The sequence below is a fragment of the Rhododendron vialii genome, chromosome 8a (assembly GCF_030253575.1).
Source record: "Rhododendron vialii isolate Sample 1 chromosome 8a, ASM3025357v1".
NCBI lineage: Eukaryota > Viridiplantae > Streptophyta > Magnoliopsida > Ericales > Ericaceae > Rhododendron > Rhododendron vialii.
Window position 1 is genome coordinate 35,192,202 of NC_080564.1, and position 27,032 is coordinate 35,219,233.

General features: G+C 39.8%; 3 protein-coding genes and 1 long non-coding RNA gene across 8 annotated transcripts; 2 read left to right on the plus strand and 2 right to left on the minus strand.

The window, feature by feature from the left end:
- Positions 1-2,566: 2,566 nt before the first annotated feature.
- On the minus strand, positions 2,567-5,132 carry LOC131336514 (uncharacterized). Its single transcript, XR_009202855.1, has 2 exons — positions 4,867-5,132; positions 2,567-3,915 (listed from the first exon to the last, which is right to left on the minus strand). It is a non-coding gene; the product is annotated as an uncharacterized LOC131336514 (long non-coding RNA).
- Positions 5,133-9,440: 4,308 nt separating this feature from the next.
- LOC131335520 (17.4 kDa class III heat shock protein) lies at positions 9,441-10,677 on the plus strand. Of its 3 annotated transcripts, none has more exons than XM_058370916.1 (3): positions 9,441-9,708; positions 9,832-10,055; positions 10,147-10,677. In XM_058370916.1, the coding sequence occupies exons 1-3, from the start codon at positions 9,480-9,482 to the stop codon at positions 10,402-10,404; spliced, it is 711 nt and encodes a 236-aa protein (XP_058226899.1). In that variant the 5' UTR covers positions 9,441-9,479; the 3' UTR covers positions 10,405-10,677. The 3 variants fall into 3 exon arrangements, with proteins under 3 accessions (XP_058226899.1, XP_058226898.1, XP_058226900.1); XM_058370917.1 differs by having other exon boundaries at positions 9,600-9,708; positions 9,813-10,055; XM_058370915.1 differs by having other exon boundaries at positions 9,441-10,055.
- A 444-nt stretch (positions 10,678-11,121) lies between these two features.
- LOC131335517 (protein SLOW WALKER 2) lies at positions 11,122-21,650 on the minus strand. Of its 2 annotated transcripts, none has more exons than XM_058370911.1 (16): positions 20,996-21,650; positions 18,849-18,924; positions 18,247-18,366; positions 18,090-18,165; positions 17,763-17,831; positions 17,555-17,635; positions 17,282-17,353; positions 16,252-16,344; positions 15,908-16,066; positions 15,089-15,172; positions 14,832-14,975; positions 13,924-14,013; positions 13,369-13,451; positions 12,903-13,268; positions 12,156-12,378; positions 11,122-12,037 (listed from the first exon to the last, which is right to left on the minus strand). In XM_058370911.1, the coding sequence occupies exons 1-16, from the start codon at positions 21,648-21,650 to the stop codon at positions 11,396-11,398; spliced, it is 3,033 nt and encodes a 1,010-aa protein (XP_058226894.1). In that variant the 3' UTR covers positions 11,122-11,395. The 2 variants fall into 2 exon arrangements, with proteins under 2 accessions (XP_058226894.1, XP_058226895.1); XM_058370912.1 differs by having other exon boundaries at positions 13,924-14,009; positions 14,828-14,975.
- A 235-nt stretch (positions 21,651-21,885) lies between these two features.
- On the plus strand, positions 21,886-26,963 carry LOC131335516 (probable phosphoribosylformylglycinamidine synthase, chloroplastic/mitochondrial). Of its 2 annotated transcripts, none has more exons than XM_058370910.1 (3): positions 21,886-21,971; positions 22,202-22,255; positions 22,358-26,963. In XM_058370910.1, the coding sequence occupies exons 2-3, from the start codon at positions 22,211-22,213 to the stop codon at positions 26,555-26,557; spliced, it is 4,245 nt and encodes a 1,414-aa protein (XP_058226893.1). In that variant the 5' UTR covers positions 21,886-21,971; positions 22,202-22,210; the 3' UTR covers positions 26,558-26,963. The 2 variants fall into 2 exon arrangements, with proteins under 2 accessions (XP_058226893.1, XP_058226892.1); XM_058370909.1 differs by lacking the exon at positions 21,886-21,971 and adding an exon at positions 22,088-22,112.
- The last annotated feature ends 69 nt before the right edge of the window (positions 26,964-27,032 follow it).

The window sequence follows — 27,032 nt, forward strand, 5'->3', positions numbered from 1 at the left end:
GTTCCGTTAAAGGAAATAAGTATTTATTTGAAGTACTGATTTTTTAAATTAAAGGTGATATATTATGAAAAAACGACATGTCTCGTAAAACAAAAAATAAATACTTAAAAATAAAAATCTTAGCAGCACAGAAAGTATACAGGATTCGAGAGTCATGGAACTGGTCCACCAGCTACAAGTTGCTGGAAGAACGTGGCCCCACCTTGCAAAGCAGCCTATCAGAGCTTCACCTAGGTCATAGTACTGTGTCTGGGTGATGATGATTCTTGGGGCACCACCACATGTCCGAATAATATTTTGCACCACATGTCCGAATAATATTTTGCACCGCACATTTTTTGGAACCAAATTCTTAATAACTAAACTAATTTTTCCTGGGTGACACCTGATGAAATATTGGGGGTGGGGATGCCATAGTGCATGGGTACAACTTAGTGGTGTAGTGCCATAAAAGAAACAGTAATGCTACACACACAGCAAATGTGCACAGATTTTGTGCACAAATTTTTTTTGTGGGGCCCATTACGGATCCCACACAAATAATTCAAGCCGTTCATTAAATGTAAAACATTTTTTCGAGGACCTCCGCTAAAAATCAACTCAATCCGATACTCATAGATGCTTGATTCAATCATTTAACTTTTCATTCGAATCTCAGGATAGTGAAAAGTTACATGATTAAATCAAACACTTATAAATATCGGATTGAGCTGATTTCTTGCGGGAGCCCTTGAAAAAATGTTTTACATTTAATGAACGGCTCGGATTATTTGTGTGGGACCCGTAGTGGGCCCCACAAAAAATATGTGTACAAAATCTGTACACTTTTGCTGTGTGTGTAGCATTTCTGTAAAAGAAAATCGTTTTGGAACTGTGCTATTCACACAGAGAAAAAATCCACATAGATCACACACAGATTTTTTGTGGGGCCCATTATGGGTCCCACACAAACAATCCAAGTCGTTCATTAAATGTAAAACATTTTTTCAAGGGTCTTCGCAAAAAATCAGCTCAATCCAATATTTATAGAAACTCGATCCAATCATGTAACTTTTCATTCGGATTTTAGGATAATGAAAAAATAGATGATTGGATCGAGTGCCTATAGGTATCGGATTGAACTGATTTTTTGAAGAGGCTCGGATCATTTTTGTGGGACCCTTAGTGGGCCCCACAAAAAATTTGTGTGTGATATGTGTAGTTTTTATCTGTGTCGTTAGCATTATACATCGTTTTGTCCTCACTAAACATTGCACTAGAGTCTAAGACATTTTCGAACCACAAATATTGCTTGAAGCATTGCTCCACAGCAACTCAATTGATATTCAAATTACTATTCAGTGGTTTTGGAGACGATAAGCGTTGCGTCCTAATTTCCTTAACAATAAAATGGATTCAAATGTCACTTGGTCATGTCTAACTTACACCCAAAAATACTTTTCTTCGCCATGAATGTGTCAGTACATAAAAGTGACAAAAGCTCATTCTATAAACCATTCACATTCATAATTGAGCAACACTCAGCAACAACAATTTTCCAGATACTCCCAATTACTTGTGATGGCCATGACATGAGATTAGGGAATGTTGATATAGGTCTACATATAGGGATGGCAATTCCGGCCGCACCGATCCAACCCGCCCCGTTCCCCGCCCCAAATGGGTAGGGGATTCAGGGATTATTTGGGAATCGGGTAGGGTATGGGGATAATTTTTTAAAAAAAGTGGGGAACGGGTAGGGGGTGGATATGAGGTTGTACCCGCCCCGCCCCAATCCCCGCCCCCACTAGCCTACTATATATATACATAAGTTAAGGACTTAGGCCATGTCAAAAAAAAAAGTTAAGGACTTAGGGTTCCTGATCCCCGCCCCAGCCCCACTAGCCTACTATATATATAGATAAGTTAGGGTTTTCTCATTTTCCAGTCACCACTCCAGAGACTTACGTCTCCAATCTCCAGCCCCACTAGCCTACTGGTCTTGTTTGTTTGAAACTGTTTTTATTTCAATTTGGTTTGTAATGCACTATGACAGCAACTATGTGACTGTTTTAATTTAAATTTGGTTTATAATTGCACTACGGCAACAGATGTGACTGTTTTCATTTTGATTTGGTTTGTAATGGCACTATGGCAGCAACTGTGGCTATTTTCCTTGGCATTTGGTTTGTAATGGCAGCGTAGATTGTTTTTTTTTAATTTAGTTTCTTGGTTCGTATTTTATGGCAGGTGACTTTTTTTTTTAAAGTTTTGGGATCTTTGGATCCCCGATTCCCCACGGAGATCCCCGTTCCCCGTTTGGGGCGGGGATGGAGGGTAAAAATAAATCCCCGGTGGGGATTGGGGCGGGGATGGGGAGAGATTTGAGTTCGGGGATCGGGGACGGGGATAGTGGTATCCACCCCCGACCCTCCCCATTGCCATCCCTATCTACATACAAAGTTGATTTGTGAGGGCAACTAATTTTCCACTTCTGTAAGCATTTCATATTCCTTTGTCTAAAAGAGGGGTGTGAGAGGCCAAAGTGGTGGGCTAATATCATATCGTATCCTAAAACTGCATGGTGTTTCAGATCAGAACCAAAGATGCGATTAAGTTTGCACACTTACGACAAATGTAATTTTGCCAAAACATTTTGATGTAACACGGGAAATGAACAAATATACTAACATGGAAACTTCCTTTGATCTCGTACAACTCTGTGTCCTCAGAGCTTTAATCCCACCAATTCCCAGTTGGAAAGCACCTGGACCAGACCTAGCATCTGGAAAAATCCACCTTTTGCTTTGATAGAGAGACATGCCAACAATTGGGGATGGATTCATATCCAACTTTGCGTCTATTGCGTCATCTCTCCATGTTGGAAGGTATCGAGCTACATGGATCTGCAAAAGCCCCAGTGCCAAAATTTTCAAAAACACAGCCAAGTAATTGTACATGTACAGATGTACTTCTCGACTCCAGTCGCATGGGTTTTTTGTCGTTTTCTGCAAACAGTCATATGTTTTCAACCTGGGAACTTTTAACCATGTCCAAAGTGAGCACATCAAACCACAGATACCAGTAGCAATATATATTGATGGTCATATTCGTTAAGTCATCTGCTCTGCTCGTTTTTCAAAAACCTTAACCTCAAACCGGAGAGGCACATAAGAACTCGTAAGTGATATAACATGCATAATTTGTTGAAGGGAAGTGCATTCACTTTTTCCTCAAGGATATTTTTTAAGTACAGAGAGTATCAAAACTCCCAGAATTCGAATTGCAGACCATGCTAAACTAAGCTACAACATAACACACGTCAGTTGCACCAGAAGAATTGTAGAACATGCTGAATTAAGCTACAAGCCTTCAACAAAAACATACTTTTAATTTGCACACAAGAACACTCAACAAACTTAAAGAGTGAATTCATTATAGTGTTAGACAAACTTTTATTTCATATTTACATGCAAAATTAACATGGCAGGTTGGCAAATATGACCATGTACTCAATCGTGCCATACTAGATAGTCCACAACTGATGACATGCAAATAAATTGAACACCAGATTTCCTTACAAGTAGCTAATCGCACAACTAACTGTTAGTCATAGTGAAGCATATGAACAACTATTATTTAATAATATCAAGCCCATACTTCCAATTGTGCCTGCACAGCATTTCGGAAGGAAAAAAATTACCGCTGGACCTTGGTCCTGCCCTTAATTTCTCTGGTTACCGTTTAGCCACTGAACAGAATCAGTGGGAGTTACACGCAGGATATATATTAGAAGATTTTTGCTCTATGCAGAGAAGCTAGAGGGACGAGGAACTTGCCTTTGCAATACACCTGTTGTCTTAAGCACAAAATAAAAGATTTCCTCTAATTATCTTCCCGCTGCCAGGGTGAATTCCCCCAATTTTCTGCTTGAATCTGCATCAAAGTGTGCTAAAGATTCAGTACAATCTTACGAGCAGGATTCGCTTATTAGAACTCGATTAGCGCACTGCGATATTAGATACACAAGCCACTCAACGGTAAATCGCATTAGAACGGCTTTGGGCTTGAGAGCAGCAATTTTGGAACAGATAATTACGATTTGTAATATTTTTTCTAATAGCGATACCTCTTGATTCATTTTCAGCATCAGTGAATTCGCTTTGGGCCTCTAAAATCAACCCATCTCTCTGACTACAGTCCCCAAAAAGTTTTTTCTCCGATTATTACTCTCATTTCTCTATCAGAAATCCTATATGTATATATACATGAAAAATAGGGTGCTTGATCCAAGCACCCTACACACATCGGATGCCGTTAATTCCCCTTATGTCCCTCTCGGTTTTGTTTTTTAGAATTTTTTGACGGCTCGGATCGGCCGTCCGGTGGCCGGAGACGGCCCAGCGAGGCCGTCGGTACGATTTCAGTGGGGATTTGGTCAGTACATATAGCAGGGTTCTTTCTCTATCTCTCTCTCTCTGCTCGTTAACCAAAAACATCTTCCTCAAAACCCAAACCAAACATAGCCGTGTTTTAAGACCGCACGCACGCGCACAAAGTCAAAGAGAGTTCCTGAAACCTAGCTAGCACTGAACATTTGGGTTTAGGGCATATTTGAAGCAAAGCACGATTTGGATTGAACCAGAAATTAAGACCTTACCCATTGAAACTCAACATTAGAGAACTAATCACGTCAAAACCACGTACACTTTTTTTGTTTTTATAATCACGTGTCCGGGTCAGCTTATGTGTATACGTCCAAAGCACGTGCACGTTTCATTGCAGAACAGATTACGCATACGATATCGTAAACTAACAACACTTAGGAATTTAGAGAAGGTTAAGAGACACGAGAAATCAAAAGGTAGATAGATAGATACACATTACCGGTGAGAGAAGTCGAATCGAGATCGACATTGTTCCGTGGCACTCTCTCACGCTATGTTCATGTGCGCGAAATTGGGGCTTTCGGAAAAAAGGATTCCATTACCGGTTGTTGGCTGTTGGGTGACTTTAGGTCCGGCGGAAATATTCTCTCCAGAAATGGCGGGACTCCTAGGTTTGTTTTGTTTGGAAGTTACCATGAAAACTCCGTTAGGAACTTAGAGAAAGAAAAGGAAAAAAAAACGGAAAGGAATGAAAAGTCGGGAGGATAATTCTTTCTTGTTTTGTTATTTTTGTTTTTGTTTTCTCTCAAATCAAACAAGGGAAAATTGATTTCCCTTCTTTTCTTTTCTTTTCCATAGTTTTCAATTTCCAAACAAAGTCAAAAAGGAAAGGAAAAGAAAAAGGAAGGGAAATGAGAGGAAAATTTACTATTTACTAAATTTGAAATTTTAATTTTCTTCTCTCTTTCTCTTTCAACCAAACAATTGAGTTCCAAACAAAGCCTAAAAATATAGGAAATTGAAAAAAAAATATACCAGTCTTTTGCTCATTACAGAAATTCTCTTTGTGACTAAATTTTTTTGGATTGAGAAGTATTCAGATTTTCATATACCAGTCTTTTGTTGATTTTGTGTTAAACCTCGCAGTACTTATTTTCTTCGAATCAATGAAGGGGTGAAATTGGAACCTTGCACTTTCGGTGGTTGCTAATTTTGAATAATTGCAAACAATTTGGGGATATATATATATATATATATATATATATATTCCAGACGCTCGCCAAATCTGAAAAAAACCGAAGGTTATTTGTATTCCGCGGAAACCCCCGCCCCCGCCCACGTCACCATTTAATATTTCTTGGCCCACGATTGCCCAAACCACTTGGGCACTAGGCGCAATGTGAGTAGGATCACTTAACCATGCTTCATAGTTGGAAAAACGAGCACCGTGGAAATACATGCCTTTCAGCCAAAGAAAGATGATGGAGAGTACCAAAATGGGCACTAAATACTTTTGCAGTTCAAGAAACACCTAAAAAAAAATCTCAAAAAACACCCCAAATTTCAATCTCATAGTTTCCGATTAAATTTTGATGATCCGAGTCGCTCAATGTGTTCAGAACGTGATTTTAAAGGTACCCGACACACACACACACACATATATATATATATACGGGACGATTCAAGGGACACCTAAAAAAACACCTTAAAAAACACCCCAAATCTCAAACTCATAGTTCCCGATCAAATTTTTATGATCTGAACCGTTCAATGTGTGCAGAATGTGATTTTAAAGGTGCCCATGAGAAATTAACAAAAAAAATCATCGGGAAAGGCTTGATTTGAACAGTTCAATAAAAAATTGTTTGAAACTGTTCGGATCAACCCTTCCCGGTCATTTTTTTTGCTGATTTCTCACGGGTACCCTTAAAATCACGTTCTGATCACATTGAGCGGTTCGGATCATCAAAATTTGATCGGAAACTATGAGGTGTTTTTTAATGTGTTCTTTTGGGTGTTCCTGGAACCGCCCCGATATATATATTTCCATTGTTTGATTTAGCGTGTTAAAAGATAGAAAATAACAAATTCAATGTGCAAAATAGAAATTTTCTTCTAATTTCCTCACATTTTTTAAAATTTTATTTTCCTTCCTTTTCTCTCATGTCCCTTGAATTTCAAACAGCCCTAATTTTTACGGTGGTGTTTCATTTTTCACTTTAAAAGAGTTAAAGAATATAGTCTTTTGAAACAAGAACGTAAAAATGTTTTTTAAAAAAGGGTACTTAAATATCCATCCTCAACCCATACTCGACTTATGTTTCCATCCTTGTCATTTCAAATGGTTATGATATCACCCGTAATTTTGGAAAATACAAATCTGCCCCTAGTTAAGCTGAAATGGAATGTATATATATAGCATTGAATTTTGAGACCTAAACTTAACTCTACAAGTCCTCCTGGAAAAACAGTTCCTAAATCTACAAATGGGCTCCATTTGTTACTGAGATTTCTGGGATTTGGAAATTGGAAACAATTGGTTGCTATATATACGGATGGGTTCCATTTGTTTTACCAAGAAAGGGATTCAACAAGTCCTCCCAGAAAAACACCACCCATCCCGCCGCCGCCATCACCCATCCCACCGTCGCCATCCTACATCGCGTTAGGGTTGGCCGGAACATTGTTGACTTTACAGCTAAAGACCCGAAACAACCACTATGTACCAGATGTGAGGATTTTCGAGGTCCGTCGAGGGTCATTTAGTGGTTGAAAAATGTTCGTTGGTGGTCGGCGGGGGCTGGGCTTGAGTCGCCAGTGGTCGGCGATGCAAAAGGTGGATGACGATGATGACGACGTAAAGATTTGTATTCATGTTTTTTCAATTAATTTATTCATGTGTTTTCGTAAATAAAACATGGTGTATTCATGTTTTTTCATGAATAAAATGATGTACAGATTTGTATTCATGTTTTTTCATATTTTTAGTCATGTTTTTGCATGATTTCAATGACAATATTTTGGGAGTATGTTATGTTCATTAAATCGGTTTCAATATAGATTAGGAACGGTCTGAATCGTTGAAATAATGATGGTAATTTAACCATGAAACGCTGACCATGATAATACCTGTTTTGATGGTAATTTAACCATGAAATGTTGACCATGATAATACCTGTTTTGATGGTAATTTAATCATGTTTCATGGAATAAGTTCATGGAAAATTATGACCTGTGTGGATAATATATGAACAATTGAACATGATTAGTACATTAAAAAATATGGTCAACTTATCATGTTATATTGACCAACGCCTGTTTTGGGTGGAATATAATTCATAATTCATGAAATAAGGTTGCGAACCAAAAAAATGCATTGTCAAGTGATGCAAATTGCTAGTCAAATGATCATGTTATATTGGCCAAGACCAGTTTCATTGCAAGTTGGCCAATATTTGATGGTAAATATTTCATTTGACATGGTCACTTTGTCATGCCAGTTTTGATGGTTAATTATCATTTTGAGCCATGCCGTGTAAGAAGGGAAGAGAGGACGGTTTTCAAAATTTCAAATATCCCAACAAACAAATCCCACTGATTTCTCGATCCATTTAGTGCGGACGATATCTTAAGTTTAACCCGGTATATAACGTCCCATGTATGGAGTAAATCGTTTGCACCATCACCATGAAAATGCCTGTTCGAATCATGCCATATTGTTCAGATCATGAAAATAATTAAAGTATCCATGGTAGACTATGTCTAAGTAGATCTAGTTTTTATTCTCACTGCACTTATGTTGTTTTTAAGTTTCATGGTAAATTATTTGCATCATTTACCATGAAACGGGTTTGCATGTAGTGTAAACACTAATCCGATTATTTGAAATTTTGAAACAATCCTATTATATCTCACCTGACTATATTAGATTTTCAACCCAATCCCTTTAATGGTAGAAACATATAGGAATGTGCATATATATATATATATATATATATATATATATATATATATATATATATATATATAAATATATATATATATATATATTAATTGAAAATTTGAAACTATCCTATTATATCTTATCTGATTGCATTAGATAAGTTTTAAACCACTGCTTTTAATGTAGGAAACATAAGAACATGTATATATTTTCTCTATATATTTCTACATAAACATAATAGTAAAAGGTTAATAAAGATAATTCACCCATTCAAAGGATGAAATCATAAGCACGAAAAGAGGGAGGGATGAATACCTATGTTGTATGACTAATGAGGTTTGGCTAAATGAGTAAGAAAAAATAAATACATGTTTGTCTTCCATGAATTCGCATGTTCGGATTTCACGGGCCAAACTTTCCAAACCTTGAGGTCATTAGAGGGTTTGTATGGTCATTAATTCAAGGACTCAAAAATTAGTTAAGGTGCGAACAAGCTGGCTTCAATATTCGATTATTAAAAAAAAAGAATTTTGTTTTAAGTAGTATTGAGAGTTATTAAGAAAAATGAAGATTAAAAAGAAATCGACTTAAGTTACCCAAAATTAAGTACTCCATTCATCTCAAATTCTTGATCCTTCTTGAAGTGCGTGTCATTTTTCAATTGATTATATCTTACAATTTACAATTTTTTAGGTGATTTTAAAAACTTTGTATAAAAAATTTATCAAACAAGATCTATATTTGATATAAAAATATTATAAATTAAAAGATATAGTCATGAGACTTACTTCCAAAAAAAAGAAAAGGGACCGAGAATTTAAGACGGAGAGAATATTGAAACTATACAATGGCACCACTTTTATCACACGTGAGAATCCAAAGCCCAAGGATAGTCCACACTCCACAGTTTGAGTTTGTTGTCAAAAAGTCCACATATGTGAGAAGTTTTTCAGTGTCGGGTGGGTATATTCTACTTGATGTCCGCTCATGCATTCAAGCTGCCCAAAAGTATTCTGGACGTGACAAAGTTTTTTTAAAATTCAAACCGTCCAAAGTGCTTTTGAATGGCCTAGATACACCAAGCGGTATCATGTGGTACCCACCCTCTTAAAATCTAAACTGTCCAAAACATTAAATAGAGCAAACTAGTCGGAAGCCAAATTGACCTGATGTTTCCCCGTCCGGCTGTTCATCACATTCCCGACTCTTCTAGACCTTTGGTTTTCGCAGTGGGCTTACCAGAATCAACTAGAATTTTCCCCTCTCGAACTTTCCCACCTCCCCTTTTTAACTTCCAAAATTCCGCCTCATCATTCCATTCCTGCAAATCAAACCACCTCTTCGTAACAGGCATTACGTCCCAACTGCAAATTCTTCCAAATCAATTCGCTCCCTCAGGTACCCACAGAAATCCAACTGGTCTTTTTTTCTTTCAACGTTGTTTTGCTTCTTGGGTTCTCTTTATATCTGTTTTTCTGTCTTTTGACATCTGGGTTTTGAAGAATTTCGATTATTTTGCAGAGTCTGTTGGTTTTCCGAAAGGGATGAGCGCTGTAGATTCAGGCGTGCTGGATATCCACCTCCTCAATTTCCCTGACGGTATGGGGAAGTTGGTGTTCCCTTCACGTTCAAACGAGACGCATGAGAACAAGGGCGTGTCGAGTATCCCAGTCGACATTCTCGAGACCCCCAAGCACTTCACTTTCTTCATGGATGTCCCTGGTTTATCCAAGTCTGACATTCAGGTATTGCATATTCTCCATTACCTTTGCAGTTGTCTGATGATTTTGCTTTTTTAAATACGATGGCTAATCTTAAGTTATTGGTGGGATTTAGGTGACCGTCGAGGAGGATAACAATCTGGTGATTCGGAGCAACGGGAAAAGGAAACGCGAAGATGGGGATGAAGAAGACTGCAAGTACCTCAGGCTTGAGAGGAGGGCACCTCAGAAACTGATGAGGAAGTTCCGCATACCCGAGAATAGCAATGTCAATGCCATCACAGCGAAATGCGAGAATGGGGTGTTAACTGTGACAATTGAGAAGCTGCCGCCTCCACCCAAGTCCAAGACTGTCGAAGTCGCCATAGCATAAAAAGGAAGAAGGCTTGTTGGAGTCTCGAGTGGATTGCTATTTTTGGCTTTGTAACGATGTAGATATAGTCTTTAGGATGTGTAGCGTACCACCTTTTAGTTTATTATGGCATCGACATGGGCGTTGAAAGAGTGTTTTGCATCCTCAAGAAGTAGTAAGTTCAAATGTAATCGGCATTAGTCGTTTTGGTATGTGATGCCATTGGTTGCTTTTGATGTAGGCACTATACCACTTTGAAAGGTAATCCACAATCCAATTAGCGCTGTTTGCTTCTATGCATTGTCCTCTGCCTGAGTTTAGCTTCAGAAGAGAGAACTATGATCAAGTGGTCTTACTGACCCAATAGTTTGATAAGCCTAAATAACGAGGGAGCTAATCAATGAATGACGAAATTTGAACTAGTCGAATTTATTTGAAGAACCAAACAACTGGACAAGTAGTCATCTCCTGGATATAAAGTTCAATTTTAGTTCAATTCGATGTTCAAACGAACAGGGCTTGAGTTTCTAGCTATATTTTGGTTGAGTTTCAAAACCATATAGTGAGACAAAAAGTCATCCTGGATATGAAGTTTAATTTTGGGCTTGAGTTTCGAGACTATATGCTTTGGCTCAATTCAATGTTCAAACGAACAGGCCTAGAGGTTCAAGACTATAGACTATGGAGAAACAATTAAAGGTGATCGTAGGGAAAACAATAAACGGGAATCTCATTAACTGATTGGGAACGGACCAGCAATATAAATTACAAATACTACAAATTTAATGGACATTAAAGGTGATCGTAGGGAAAACAACAAATTTAACCCATCTTTGCGTTTCTTGCATTTTAACTTACAAATACTACATTACCATTCCCCAGGCCTTACGAGTCTCTCATAAATTGAACGGACAAAATTTAATGGACATTACATCCGAAACTCCCTTCTTCAAAGACATGGTGTCATGAGGGGGCTAATGGGTTGCCAAGGTATAGCTTTAGGAGTGAACTCTTACTTGGACTTCTTTCTCTTCTTCTTTGATGATGAGTTTTTCCTCTTGGCGGACTTGTCTTTCGGAGTAGAATCCTCATCTAACAGATGCTCATACTCCTCAAGACTTGCAAAAGGGGAAGCTCCACTTCGCCCTTTAGACTTCCGTTTCCTTTTCCCTTGATCTAATAGTACATCTTCTTCTTCATCACTTCCGTCATCTGCATCTCCTATATCAACATCATCGTCAATGTCATCACCATCAGCATCATCATCATCATCATCATCTCCCACAGCAATATCTGATTGGACGTCAATCTCTTCATCATCGCTAACATTACCAACCAAGTCATCATCATCTTCAACGGCAACTTGATCCAAATCGTCGTAATCATATTCACCATCCGCCGCAATAGAAGGAACAACAGAGTCCAACATGTTGTCAATCTCTTCATTGTCACTCTCATCGTCACCTTCTTCACCGCCATATAGCTCTTCAGCCGCCTCGTCCTCTGCTCCTTTCTTCTTCTTCTTTTTCTTTGGCTTCTTTGAGGAACTCATCTTGTTCATATAGAACTTGTGGAAGACAAGATCTTCAGGTGGTACATCGGTTTCAGCCAATGAGAGAATCTCTGGCCCAATCAACTGGTTGTTCATGTCAAGCTGGAGAGAGAGAGAGCTATCTCAAATGAAAGAAGAAATCTACTCTACTATGGAAAATAACAGCTGAAAGCTTCACACAAACAGGAAATCTGAAGGAAGCATCTATACTATGACTTGCCTTCTTAGAAGGTTCAATCTGGGAACCACCATGCCATGTGCTTTGCTTGGGTTTCTTCTCCATTAACTTGTCGAGGAAAGCAGTGAGTGAGAGGTCGTTTAATGGGTTTCCATTGTACACGATATTGGCCCCTGACAGAAGGGTTCTCGCCATGGTAGCAACCGACGGGTGCACGTGTGAAGCCAGCACCGTAAGCTCCCACCAGCTTACACAATCTGCATTGCTGTTGAAACACAAAAAATAAATTAACAAGATTGTCAGAATGGAAATTCCCTGTCATAATAGAAGAGATTGAAGGGACAGAAAAAAAGGGAGAATTGGGGCCCATTTGGTTCTATTTGCCTTTTTTTTGGGGATCTTTTCATCGTTAGTATTTCCCCCTCACATTTTGGTCAAAAGATTAGTTTTTCCGGTTCGCTGCGGGGGAGATATCGAAAATGTAAGAAATACCGGTCCATATTTGCAGATTTTGCTTATTCTGTTGTTTCCAATAATTTCAAAATCTTCTTTTTCCATTTTTCTGGTTCATCTCGTTGACACAAACACGAAAAATGAAAAATATAACCAAAATAAACAAGAGTTCCACTGAAGACGAAAAGATTCTGAAGAATAGAGAAATAAGCAAAGTGAACCAAAAAAGACCCAAGTGTGAATGCACCAACTCAGCTCGCAATAAAGATGCTGTGCGCCCCCCTAAATCGCACACAACTTCAATCCAGTTCTACGAAGGTGAAATTATGAAAGTACCAATAAGAAGGCTCCCTGTGTCGCGGATTGTACCCTCCTGGCAATGAAGACCTTCCGACAGATACTTGAGGTTGCAGCTTAGTTAAATCAGGAATTTCTTTCGTTTCCTTAACATCTTCCAAACCACCCGCAACAAGCAAGTCCTCTTCTTCATCTGAAACATCAGTTTCAGAATCGGAAGCCGAAGAAACATCTTCCTCTTGTGAAGAATCACCGTCAGTATAGGTGCTATCACTAGTACTAACAATTTTGCTGGCATTATCTGTTTCACTAGATTTCATGGGTTTTTGATCTGTGGTTTCTTCTTCAATATCTTCAAAATGCTCAACATCTTCATTAGCAGACTCATTCTGAAGCACCAGCTGCCTGTATTATAACGAGTAATGTTTTTGGAGAAGTTTCTTCGTTGTCAGCCAAGACAAGACAACTTGGTACACTACAATTAAACATTCAAAAGCAGTGTTACCATAGAGGGGGCCTTGCTTTAAGGACTTCAGAGAGGAGGAAAAGACACCCACAAGCATATTGAGGTGGCTGCTGGAGGGCAACCTGTCAAAGACACTCAATAGTGACCGCAAAGGAAGCAGGACAATATACACGACGCTTCAATCGGACTGGCATGCAGCCAGGCTAGTATGTAATACAGAGTATCAATCATCGCAGCAACATCATTTTCTTAGGGGACAAAGAAAATAAACTCTAAAATGGTAGCACAAACTGATGTTGTGGGCAAGGCGAATTTCATAATGGTTTCTTGGCCAGCTAACAGAGAATAAAGCACCAGATTTCAATACAAACACAACAGGTTTAAATTGATATGATACAAGCAGGCAAAGAAATCACGAAAAAACAGGAAGGATGGAAATTAAATAGCCATTTAAGCAATTTATATCTGAATTTTTTCACTTGAAATGATTGTATACCAACAAGGTCCAAATGTTAAAAGTAGAGTTCATATACGTCCAAATCGCAAACATCCAAAAGAACTGCAAAACAAGAAAGAATATATTTCATCACTGACCTGCAACAAACGTTTTGAGAAGGCTGAAATTCTCTTTAAATTGACGTCACTTTTCATAGCTCTCAATAGTAGCCCAATAAACATCTCTTCCTGATGTATAATCCAAAATTCCAACATCAAATATTAGAAAGCGAAAGGAAGACAAAAATGACTAGTCCATGCAAGAGTATAACAGCTCATGAAAATAAATCTACTCATAAGCAAAGCATTAAGCATATAATAAGTAGATGAAAAACAGGGGAAGCTAAAGGTAGGAACAAAGACAATGGCAGTATTTCAGCACATTGTCATCTTATCAGCAGAATAGCGTTCGTATCTGAAGTTGAGCAAACACAACTAAACTGTGAGAGCTCATAATGGGCTATGTGTCCCACATCACCTATGAAAGGATAATTGGTTTGATACATATGGCAATATCCACCAGTCACTATTAACTCGAGGTTAACCTTTTGAGCCATGGTTAGACTAAGGGTTAAGTAGGTCAGCTGGCACGGGTCGTTACAGTAGGTATCAGAGCACAACGCCTACATGGTGGGGGCCACCTCTAGAATTTGGTAGAGCACACGGATGTGCTCTATAGAACTAAGTGCCACACTGTGACCACTAGGAAAAGGTTGCTAGGCCAATGCAACGGGTGCAACGAACACGTTGCATCATAAGGTGGGGACAATGTGAGAGCCCATTAAGTCTCACATCGCCTATGAAAGTATAATTGGTTTGATATATATGGCAATACCCACCGGTTACTATTAACTCGAGGTTATTTTGAGCCATGTGGTTAGGCTAAGGGTTAAGAAAGTCAGCTGGCGCGGGTTGTTATATAAACTCACCACAGAAACAAAAAGGAATTTCTTATACATCCTTGATAAACCTAAGTATATTCAAACAAAAATGACAAACAAACTTGCCTTCGAAGAGTTCATGGCAGCTGGAAGTAGAAGCTTTGAATACAAGGCACGGAAAAACCGATCACTAACTATCTGATTTTTGGATGAGATTTTATCAAGAAGCATTAGGGCTTGAACTCCTACATTGAAGTTTTTAGAATGAACCTGCAGATTGAAATGACGATTTTCAAATTCCAATGCTTAGATTATCTCAAACCATATCTCAAGTTAGAAAAGATACTCCTAAAAGAAATGAATTAGTAAGCTCATATGCTTACCAGCTGGAAGAGCATGGGTGTTTGCACCTCAATAATGTCGTCAGCTTCATTACTAGAAACAAAAGGAAATGCTCTATTGACTCCCTGAAAAATAATCGGAAAAAGGACATAAGTCAGTCTTTCACAAGTTTTGGTGCAGGAATATAGTGTAGACCCACGTAAGCAAGAAAAATATCACATCATGATGAAAACATTCCACTATTTGTCACGCTTTCTACAGTACAATTTTATAAGAAACATCGAGTTTGTTATGACACATTGACACCATCATCATACTTGTCCCCAGGAGGAAAAAAGGACTTCAACATCACGCTTTGGTCCAAGTTTCCAACACACGTAATGGTGCCATAAACGGAAGAACAGAAATCAGATTACAAAATAACAGCAAGATAAGCTGCAATTATAATGGCCAACATTTTGCATCACCAAGTCCCAAATTTCAATCATTTTGCAGTTGAGCAACAAAAAAACTAGTTATCCCGGGTGGTTATATCTCAATGGATAAAAACCCCAACGCCCAAGAATATGGAGGCTCATAGACACATCACACATCTCTCAAAAGTTGAAATTGAGCCTGAAATTATAAATAGAACACTTTTACATGCAAGAAATCTCACATGAAAATAGAATTCATTTAAACTGGCTTTTGAGAGAGCAGCCCAAAGTCAAGAGCCGACTTGTATTATATATGTATGTTTTAAGCAGAGCATCATTTTAAGCACAGCAACATTTTATTTCTTTGAACAGTAGCAATATGAGCAGAGCTCATCACAATTGGGTATTTTTTCTAGGCAGAAGCAAGAAGTCGATTGTACTAACCGTCAGGAGAGCTGTTAACAATCGTGAGTCCATTTCAACATGAGATTCTGATGACTGACTGTTCACTTTACTATCTTTGGAAGAACTGGAAGCTTTCTTGTCATCCTCTTTCCTCTTTTTTTCGTTCATAAGACTCCCACCAGCCTCAGAAATAAGTACCTGAGATAGGAAAAGATTAATGATCTTTAAAATTTCATAAACTTGTATGATGCAGCAGAGTAATTTACATAAATAACCACATTCCGCAACAGTGATGGCCTGGTACTGAGACAGGATAAAAAGAAATTCAAGAGACCCAATCCGGGAACACTTGCTAACACAACAAAATTTTGGACTCCCAGTACCTTAAACAGAGCAAAATAAACTTCGACCAGCCTCTTTGCCACCTTAGATCCATCTCCTCTGTGACTCAGACGAATTTGGCTCAAGAAGTTTACCTTCATATGAGAAGCACCACATTAATATAATAATGCAACAGAATGAATAGCACAGAATGAAGGAAGATCACTAAGAAGTCATGAGCCTACAAGCGGCAAATAGAGCTCGGAATCAATTGCTATCAAAATCAGTTAAATTACTTCAAAAGAGATGTAGCTACATGAGTTGTTAAAACAAATTTAGTGGTTATGTTGTAAACCAATGTAATTTATGTAAATTTAGAAGATACATGGTGGAATTTAAATAAAGTAACACAGTGTGTCCTGAATGATGCAGAATATGTCACATCTGCATATGGCTCCGAATAAGTTTTGCAAAGTACACCCATATCATAATGTATTCCGTAATCCCAATTGACATTTTTGTGGCATTTATCCCCCCAAGTATACTAATACAACAAAACTCGTGCTAAGGATATACAAACATGTCATAGGTGTGGGTGTGGATCTTCTTAGAAGATGATAGTCATGGAGCTGACACGACATCAGATGAAGCAGCAAGAGGAGAGATGGGGCATTGTTAGATCGAGAAAGAATGTGGCCATCGTGGTGGTGATGATTTTTTGAATCCACCAGAGATGACAACCATTTTTACTGTGTATATTGCATGTATAGACCTCCTTTATAGTAGGATCGAGCCATGGTGCTGACTGTCAAATAACCTACGCATGGTGTCCTGTGCTCAGGGACCAACCGCTCATCCCCTTGCACCAGCGAAACCAATATCTATCAAAAATGCCATGGGTGCCGATGGGCAGCAGTTAAGGTTCAACAATGCAAAGAAGATCAAAACTTCAGTAGAATTTCACACAGTTCAATGCACTTTAACTTGTTTCTATAAAAACATATCCAAACACGCTTATGAACCTAACCACCACCTAGAAGGGGTTGTGAACACATTTCAGGTTTAAAAAAATGAGTACAGGCTTAGACTCACAGCATGATACTTGGATCGCATTCCCAAATGGGGCCGAAAGAGAAAATTATCCACCTCATCAATCACCACAACCTGTACATTTAAGTTAAGTAACGTAAGATGCAAATACCTGCGAGAGGACCACGACAAGATTCTACCTTATGGTACTTATAAAAGGCCCAATAAGAGGAAAGCTAGTTCTAGCAAAAACAGAGATAAGATACTTAAAGGTACAAATAATTGATAAGCGAAAAACTAGCAAACGTACAAATGTATCTAAACCGAATAGTTCACCTTCATGTTCGGATGGTCAGTCAAAAGCTTTGATAAATGAAAATCAGCATTAGATGCGGCCTTACTTTCAGGATCTCCAAGCTGTTGGCAAGCACAAAATTACTATATTAGAAAAAATTATGACTGTTTCCATAAGCTTAAGGTAGAATAATGATAATATGAGGCATCTGTCAAATTTTCAAACAAAGAAAATCCAATGAGAAAATACCTTGTTAACTAGCGCAGAAAGCAATCTGCGCTCTTGCTCTGATTTACTCCGCAGCAACGTGTACATTGTCTGCACACAGTAAAAAACATAAGAAAGCTCCCAAAAAATCTTGTCTTATTATGAAATGAGCTGGAGAAACCGTGGGAAGAACCACAATATTTACTTGATCAATAAGCATGTAATTGTGTTTTGAATAAAAAGTGTAACAATATCAAACAAAAGTTGGTGGTAATACAAATATAAAGCCCTGCGGATAGAACAAAAGTGGGTGCTAATATACATGTAAATTAGATACTGTGAAGTACAAGGCATATCTGGATCACAAACCTTCAATGCTTTGTCTTTTAGTATAGGTAACATATCTCTCGAAGCTTCCTCAAGTGCAATAACAAAACGCTCATACCTGCAATTGACAAGTAAGATAATGCGATTCATGCCTCATTACAAACAGACAAAGGAAAGGAAAACAAATGTTCAGAGATACCTCTGCTTTAGACATTCCTCCCAATGCCAAAAGAGCAGTAGAGAGTAACCGTCTTTGGACTCTGGGAGAAGATTCAAAGGCCGCTGGAAAAGAGTCTTCAATTTCCTATCAGGTAATAGACTGCCAAAAAAGTAAAATCTTTTAAGTGCTTCATCCACAATATCTACGCACAACTTTTCTGGTCATTGTATTGAAACCATTCAGATACAAATCTAAGAGTAACCCATAACTTTCTGAATGTAAAACCACACACACAGAGGAAATGCCCCTACTGTGCCTGATTACAGTCTAACCCAGCAAATATTGGAAATTGATCCATTTTTCATACGTTTGGGACAGCTATTCCCATTAGAAAAAGAAATACTGTATTAACGTATCTACAAAAACAAAATATCAAACAAGAATAAGAGCCTATAGGGGATGTAAAGTTGGTGCCCAATTGAATATTGTTGTGCCTGCATGAGTGCACATCCTCACCAAGAGACATAAGCATGACTCGATTGTAATTTATTCCATTTACTAACTACAAACACACACGCACACAATACGAGAGAGAGAGAGAGAGAGAGAGAGAGAGAGAGAGAGAGAGAGAGAGAGAGAACCTTGAAATAAAGAGTTCTCTCAGTGCTTCGAACCCCGTCAGGGCATGGCGCTTTCCCACTTTTGATGTCACCATTCCTGCATTGCATGGTTGATTACATTGGTAGAAAACTCTTCTATACGATGCACTAAGCTAATTCAGAATATCAACAGAATTTGGCAATGATTGACAACCAATACCACACCAGAATCAAAGGGGAATATTGACAAAGTTCACCACAAACCATTTCTAGAAGGTACAGAGGATAGATCCCTAAAGCACCTTCAAGCTTGACATTGTGATGCAGTGATTACAGTCCATATGAAGTGCAAGAACACAAAATCAAGACAGCATTCGAGTAAAATGTTTCCTTAAGTTCAAGCGGAATGCATTTGAGAGCAAATTGGAACAATATATAGACAAGTTAGTCAATCTTATGTTTAGGATTTATAATAATTCACGAGCTTAATCTCTGAATAGGGGTTGTGTGGTGACAGTTCGGGAGACAGGTTGGGGGTGTTTTTTAGGGTATTGTTGGTCTTTGACCAGCACTTGGGTCTCGCGTACCTATGGAGATTAAGAAATTTTAATTTTCTTGTGCCCTTGTCCTTTTAATCTCTGTAACTTTCGAATTTGGTGATTAATAAAAAATTTTGCTGATCAATATATATATATAGTCATTTTCAAATGAGGAGGTCCTTATTTTAACAAGGACCTCTTCATTTATCCCATTTTCCGTTCGAATTACGATGATCTGAGCCGTTCAATGTGTTCAGAACGTGATTATAAGAGTACACGCGAGGAATCAACAAAAAAAATGACTAGGAAAGGCTTCATCCGAGCAGTTTTTATTTGAACCATTCGATAAAAAAACAAACAAAAACTGCTCGGATGAAGCCTTTTCGGTCATTTTTTTTTGCTGATTTCAAGCGAGTACCCTTAAAATCACGTTCTGAACATATTGAGCGGCTTGGATCATCGAAATTCTATCGGAAAATGGAGGTCCTTATTTTATTAAGTTAAGGTGGTTCTTAGGAGAAGGGAACTATATATATATAGGGGCTGTAGGGGTCACTTGTGAGGTGCACCATGAATCAGGTTGAAGCATCTCCAATAAGTCACTACCTTTAGTTTTTCTAGGACAAATTAGGGAGCTGTTCACCCTAATTTAGTTCTAGGAGTGGTTTCTAGAGCAACACTCCTTCAAGTTTTCTACACTTCTTAGCAAAGCAACTGACAAAACCAAATCTGTAATAGCCCCTATCCAACCATCAAAGTCTATAATTTGTCAATCGTGCCACACTAGCTTGGGAAATAATACAAAAAAAAAAAAAAAGCAAAGGATATTGCCAAGGTTAGTATTCACAGCACCAACCGCTATAAAGCCCCCATAATCTTCTTCTTGCACTCCCATTTTACCCCACTTCCCTTAGGATGGTGGATAATGGATAAAAAATGCGTCGACATCCGGAAAAAGTGTATTGATATCTATGAAAATGTATTGCTATTCGTGAAATATCAATATGTATAGAAATTCTACCTTGTTCGGCACTATATGCTTATTATCCACCACCTACTGGGTGGTGATTAGCAAGACGCATTTCTATAAATATAAACTTTATAGCATAATACTATAATAGGTACATTGCTATTAACAACCTTGAGCATTGCACTTCGTAACTCCGTAAATATGCCTTAAGATTTTCTAGCTACAGGTATAACATGAGCGAAGAAAGCAACATGAACCAAGCAAGAAACAAAATGTACAGCTCTAGAGCTAGCTCACCGAGCAATAGAATATGATGGACAGACAAATTCTCCACTTAACCAAGTCAATTTCTACTTTCAGTTGCGAGTCTTGTGACCATGCCTAGCTCTATTTTTAGCAAATTTAGCAAATATTATCCTTCTGAATTTGCAAAACCCATCAACACCTTCATCAAGTAAAGCCTATAAAGCCGATCAAAAAAAAAGTAAAGCCTATAAAACAGAGCAGTCCAATCCTGCCATTAAAACTCAACCCTTTCTCTTCAACTTCCATCCATTTCAACACAAAGTACAGCCATAGAATACTAAATACAAATCCATAATCAGCAAAAGATATTAAATTTCTAAACTCATAACAACAACAAATAGAGTTTACCATATAGAATGTTCTAAACCTTTTACCTAATAGCGCATCAAGCGACCTCAAATTCGCGACAGGATTCTCCCCAACCATGACTGAAAATGCAGACACCTTATCCGTCGCAGTACCTGACCTCTGCGTAGCAATCAGCATCTTTATATCCCCGCTCTGCCCCCTTGACGACTCGAACTCATGCACGTACTGCGCCAACAGCCTCTCCGCCAGCTCCTTCTTCTTCGCCGCCGCTCTCTTCCTCTCCTCACCGTCCAAAAAAGCCTCCACCTTCTTTTTCCCAATCACTTTCTCTTCCAATTCTGCCGCATCCGCGTGCCACGCGCCCAGCGCGCTTGCCTTCATTAGAGGAAGCTTTGGCAGGTTCTTAAACCTATCAAACCCTTTCGAATCATTGGAGGCTGGGAAAACCCTAGGATTAGGTTTGGGTTTAGGACGCTCTTTTTCTTTAGTGTTGTTGTTGTTGTTGTTGTTGTTTTTGTCGAATTTTGATTCTCCTACATTGGGCTTGGGGTGTTTTGAGGGTTTGATGGGGCCGGTTTTGCGAAAATCGGAGTCGTTGAAGCCGGAGTGTGGGGCGGAGGAGGTGGAGAGGCCGATGGAGGAGGCGAAGGAAGCGACGTCGGATTTCAGGAGGTCTTCGTCGTGCGTGGGTTCTGGTTTCTTTGATTTTGAAATCGCCATTGTTCTTTCAAATGAGAGAGCAGAGAGGTCTTTTCTACTCAGTTGGAGTGGTGGCGAGTTTCTCTGTACAACTAGGGTTTGAAGCAGTTGGCGGTAATACTACTACTGCTGTATCAACGAACGGGTCGTGCCCATGTCCAGATTTTATTTACGGGTTAAGTGTGTATGAATTCACACATTATGGTGGCAATTAGAACAATAGCCATAGTTTAAGGGGGTATATCGCAATTTACCCATATGAACTAGCCCTAAACCTCAAGTCCAACTGCAAACTGGTACCCCTCCTGAGTTCAGGAAAAACCCTCCAAGTTCAGAAAAAAGGTACTACTCTCTCTCTCTCTCTGTTTGCTGTATTTTTACGTGTGCTAGCTAGCAGTAGGACTTGTGTCAATTTGGCTTACCTTCAAACCATTGAACAACCCAATTTGGCTTTTCACAAGCTCAGCTAACATCTCGATTATGGTGATCAAAATACGTAATTGATAATCAGATACTACTAATTTACAGGTTCTATAATCTTTGTTTGTGACCAAAAAGTTAACTTCTTGCAGTTTGAGGAGATGGCTGCTGCTGCCTGGGAAACTACAGCACTAGAGTTCTTACATGTATGCTCTATTTGTAGTCACTGCCCCTCATTTTTTAGGGGTGCTGGATGTATGATTCTGTGGAGCTCAAAATTCACGTGTGTTTGATTTTCATAATTGCAGGGTTCTCACAGTCAAAGTCTCTTTCTGCCAAGAAATCGGTCTATATGGAGGAATCGTGTTCTTTCGGGTAGGCTTCGCAGTCGAATCCATTCGCCAAGAATATCGGCTAACTGTATTTCGTTTCGGCCTTCCTGTCAAGTAAAGGTCAGAGCTTCGGTTTCAGGGGATGTCAGCAGTGTCGTAGGTGAAGAACCGAGGGAGGTTCAGATGCCCACTGAGAAGGTTTTACATTTTTTTCGCATCCCATTGATACAAGAGAGTGCATTAGCTGAACTTCTGAAGTCGGTTCAGACGAAAGTTTCGAGTAGAATAGTTGGGTTGAAAACCGAGCAGTGCTTCAATATTGGGCTTGATTCTGGTCTTTCAAGCGAGAAACTTTCAGTTCTTAAATGGCTTCTTGGTGAAACTTATGAGCCAGATAACTTAGGTACTGAGAGCTTTCTTGATAAGGAAAAGAAGTCAGGGTCGACTATGGTTGTGATTGAAGTTGGACCCCGGTTGTCGTTTACGACAGCATGGTCTGCTAATGCTGTATCTGTTTGCCGAGCATGTGGGTTGACAGAGGTAACTAGAATAGAAAGATCAAGGAGGTACTTACTTTACATCGAGGCTGAAAATGGTTCATTGCCAGATCAACAAGTTAATGAGTTTGCTGCAATGGTGCATGATAGGATGACTGAGTGTGTGTATTCCCATAAGCTCACATCCTTTGAAACGAGTGTGGTCCCTGAGGAAGTTCGATCTGTGCCAGTTGTGGAGAGGGGACGCGAGGCGCTGGAGGAGATTAATCTGAAAATGGGGTTGGCGTTTGACGAACAAGATTTGGAGTATTACACTAAGCTTTTCAGAGATGACATCAAGCGAAACCCTACAACCGTTGAGCTCTTTGATATTGCACAGTCCAACAGCGAGCACAGTCGGCACTGGTTTTTTACTGGGAAAATTGTTGTTGACGGTCAACCGATGGGTAGGACTCTAATGGAGATTGTCAAGAGCACTTTGCAAGCAAATCCTAGTAATTCCGTTATCGGGTTCAAAGATAACTCAAGTGCAATTAAGGGTTTTATGGTGAAGCAGTTGCGACCAGTTCAGCCTGGCTTGACCTGTCCACTGAACACAAGCCCTCGCGATCTTGATATCTTATTTACGGCGGAGACCCACAATTTTCCGTGCGCAGTGGCTCCTTACCCTGGTGCTGAGACTGGTGCTGGAGGTCGCATCAGAGATACTCACGCGACTGGAAGGGGGTCTTTTGTTGTTGCATCTACGGCTGGTTATTGTGTTGGGAATCTTAATATGGAGGGGTCTTATGCGCCGTGGGAAGATCCATCATTCTCGTACCCATCGAATTTGGCTTCTCCTTTGCAGATCCTCATTGATGCGAGCAACGGTGCATCTGACTATGGGAACAAATTTGGAGAGCCCGTGATTCAGGGTTACACAAGAGGTTTTGGAATGAGGCTTCCAAACGGGGAAAGGCGAGAATGGTTGAAGCCCATCATGTTTAGTGGAGGAATTGGTATGATTGACGACATCCATATATCAAAAGGAGAGCCTGACATTGGAATGCTAGTTGTAAAGATTGGAGGGCCTGCATATCGTATAGGAATGGGAGGTGGTGCTGCATCAAGCATGGTCAGTGGCCAGAACGACGCTGAGCTGGATTTCAATGCTGTACAGCGTGGGGATGCAGAGATGGCACAGAAATTGTACCGTGTTGTTCGTGCTTGTGTTGAAATGGGAGAGAAAAATCCAATCATTAGTATTCATGATCAGGGTGCTGGAGGAAACTGTAATGTCGTTAAGGAAATAATATACCCAGAGGGTGCTGAGATTGATATTCGGGCAGTTGTAGTTGGTGACCACACCATGTCTGTTTTGGAAATATGGGGTGCCGAATACCAGGAGCAGGATGCGATATTGGTGAACCCTGAAAGCCGTGGACTTTTACAATCAATCTGTGACAGAGAAAGAGTCTCCATGGCTGTTATTGGGACAATTAGTGGTGAAGGGCGTGTTGTTTTAGTAGACAGCAAAGTTATTGAGAGGTGTCGTTCCAATGGACTCCCTCCACCACCTCCAGCTGTAGATCTTGAGCTGGAGAAAGTGCTTGGGGACATGCCTCAGAAAACTTTTCAGTTCCATCGCGTGGTTCATACACGGGACCCCCTCGTCATTGCTCCTGGGATAACAGTGATGGATGCATTGAAGAGGGTGCTCAGACTTGTTTCTGTTTGTTCAAAACGGTTCTTGACCACCAAGGTTGATAGGTGCGTAACAGGCCTTGTGGCGCAACAACAAACTGTGGGTCCCTTGCAACTTCCTCTTTCTGATGTTGCTGTTATAGCACAAACTTACAGCGATTTTACTGGAGGTGCTTGTGCAATTGGAGAGCAGCCAATCAAAGGCCTTCTGGATCCAAAAGCAATGGCTCGACTAGCTGTAGGAGAAGCAGTCACAAATCTTGTTTGGGCAAAAGTTACCTCGCTTTCTGATGTTAAAGCTAGTGGGAATTGGATGTATGCTGCCAAACTTGATGGGGAAGGAGCAGATATGTATGATGCTGCCATAGCTCTTTCAGAAACCATGATTGAGCTTGGAATTGCAATTGATGGTGGAAAGGACAGTCTTTCAATGGCAGCCCATGCATCAGGGGAGGTGGTCAAGGCTCCTGGAAACCTTGTAATCAGTGCCTATGTTACTTGTCCTGATATAACCAAAACAGTGACACCAGATTTGAAGCTTGGAGATGATGGTGTGCTGCTTCTCATTGATCTGGCAAAAGGAAAACGGCGTCTTGGTGGGTCTGCTCTTGCTCATGTTTTTGACCAAGTTGGGGATGATTGTCCAGATCTTGATGATGTTTCTTATCTTAAAAAAGTATTTGATGGTGTTCAGGATCTTCTTTCTGATGAGCTGATCTCTGCTGGTCATGATGTTAGTGATGGTGGGATCATTGTCAACTTACTCGAGATGGCGTTTGCAGGGAACTGTGGAATTCGCCTGGACTTCACCTCAGCAGATAATAGCCTCTTCCAAATGCTTTTCGCAGAAGAGCTTGGTGTTGTTCTTGAAATTAGCAAGAAGAACTTGGACGCAGTAATGGGAAAACTAGGCAATGCTGGTATTTCTGCTGAGATCATTGGACAAGTAACTGCTGAACCCCTAATAGAGTTGACATTTAATGGGATAGGTTATTTGCATGAGAAAACTTCCAACCTCAGGGACATGTGGGAAGAAACCAGTTTTCAGCTTGAAAAGTTCCAAAGGTTGGCATCTTGTGTGGATTTAGAAAAGGAAGGGCTGAAGAGTAGGCATGCACCTTCTTGGGCACTGTCCTTCACTCCAAGTTTTACAGATGAGAAATATATGACTGTTACTTCAAAGCCGAAAGTAGCTGTGATTAGGGAAGAGGGTAGCAATGGGGACAGAGAAATGTCTGCTGCATTTTTCGCCGCTGGATTCGAACCATGGGATGTCACTATGTCTGACCTTCTCAATGGGGTCAATTCTCTCCAAGAATTTCGCGGGGTTGTGTTTGTTGGGGGTTTTAGCTATGCTGATGTGCTTGATTCTGCAAAAGGTTGGTCCGCATCTATCCGATTCAATAAGCCTCTTCTAAAGCAATTTGAAGAATTTTACAAGCGACCAGATACTTTCAGTCTCGGGGTTTGCAATGGGTGCCAGCTCATGGCTCTATTGGGTTGGGTCCCAGGCCCTGAAGTTGGAGGCGTGTTTGGGGTCGGTGGGGACCCATCACAACCAAGGTTCGTTCACAATGAATCTGGACGGTTTGAATGTCGGTTCACTAGTGTGACAATAAAAGACTCCCCAGCTCTAATGTTCAAAGGAATGGAAGGAAGTACCCTAGGTGTATGGGCTGCACATGGTGAGGGACGGGCCTATTTTCCTGATGGGGGTGTCTTGGACAGGGTACTTGGGTCAAACTTGGCGCCTCTGAGATATTGTGACGATGATGGGAAACCAACTGAAGTCTACCCGTTCAATCTGAATGGATCTCCCTTGGGAATTGCTGCGATTTGTTCTCCTGATGGGAGGCATCTTGCCTTGATGCCTCATCCGGAGCGATGCTTCTTGATGTGGCAGTTCCCTTGGTACCCAAAGCACTGGAATGTGGACAAAAAAGGCCCAAGCCCGTGGTTAAGGATGTTCCAAAATGCTAGGGAGTGGTGCTCTTAAGGGGTCTAGTTAAGAGTTCTGATCAATCATGTGCCGGTGTTCTAATGCACTGTTTCTGGACAGCAGTCTAGCAACTTCAGAGGGATGATTTTGTTTTCTCATTTTAAGCTTTAATGGCTCTTGGTTTTTTTCGCTTTGGAGGTGGATTAAATTTTGGATCTCGAAATTATTTTTGGACATGCGGTGCTTGAGAAGTGTTTGACATAATCAGTCGACTTTATTTATTTGCTGAAAATACAGAAAGAGCTTGGATTAAGAGAAGAAGATAGGATTGTTAAGAAATACTTGTTGTTTTCAGCATTTTTGTCCCTTTTTGTTGTTAAACTTGATATGAAATGCTTGCTACCTTAAAGCGTAGTTGATTGGGGAGAAATTTCAATGCTTGTCCTGGAAATTGTCTTTATCAGTCACTGTTTTCTGATAATTTGGCCGAGGAGTTCTATTGCGCATCCAACATGCTTATGAAATGATTATG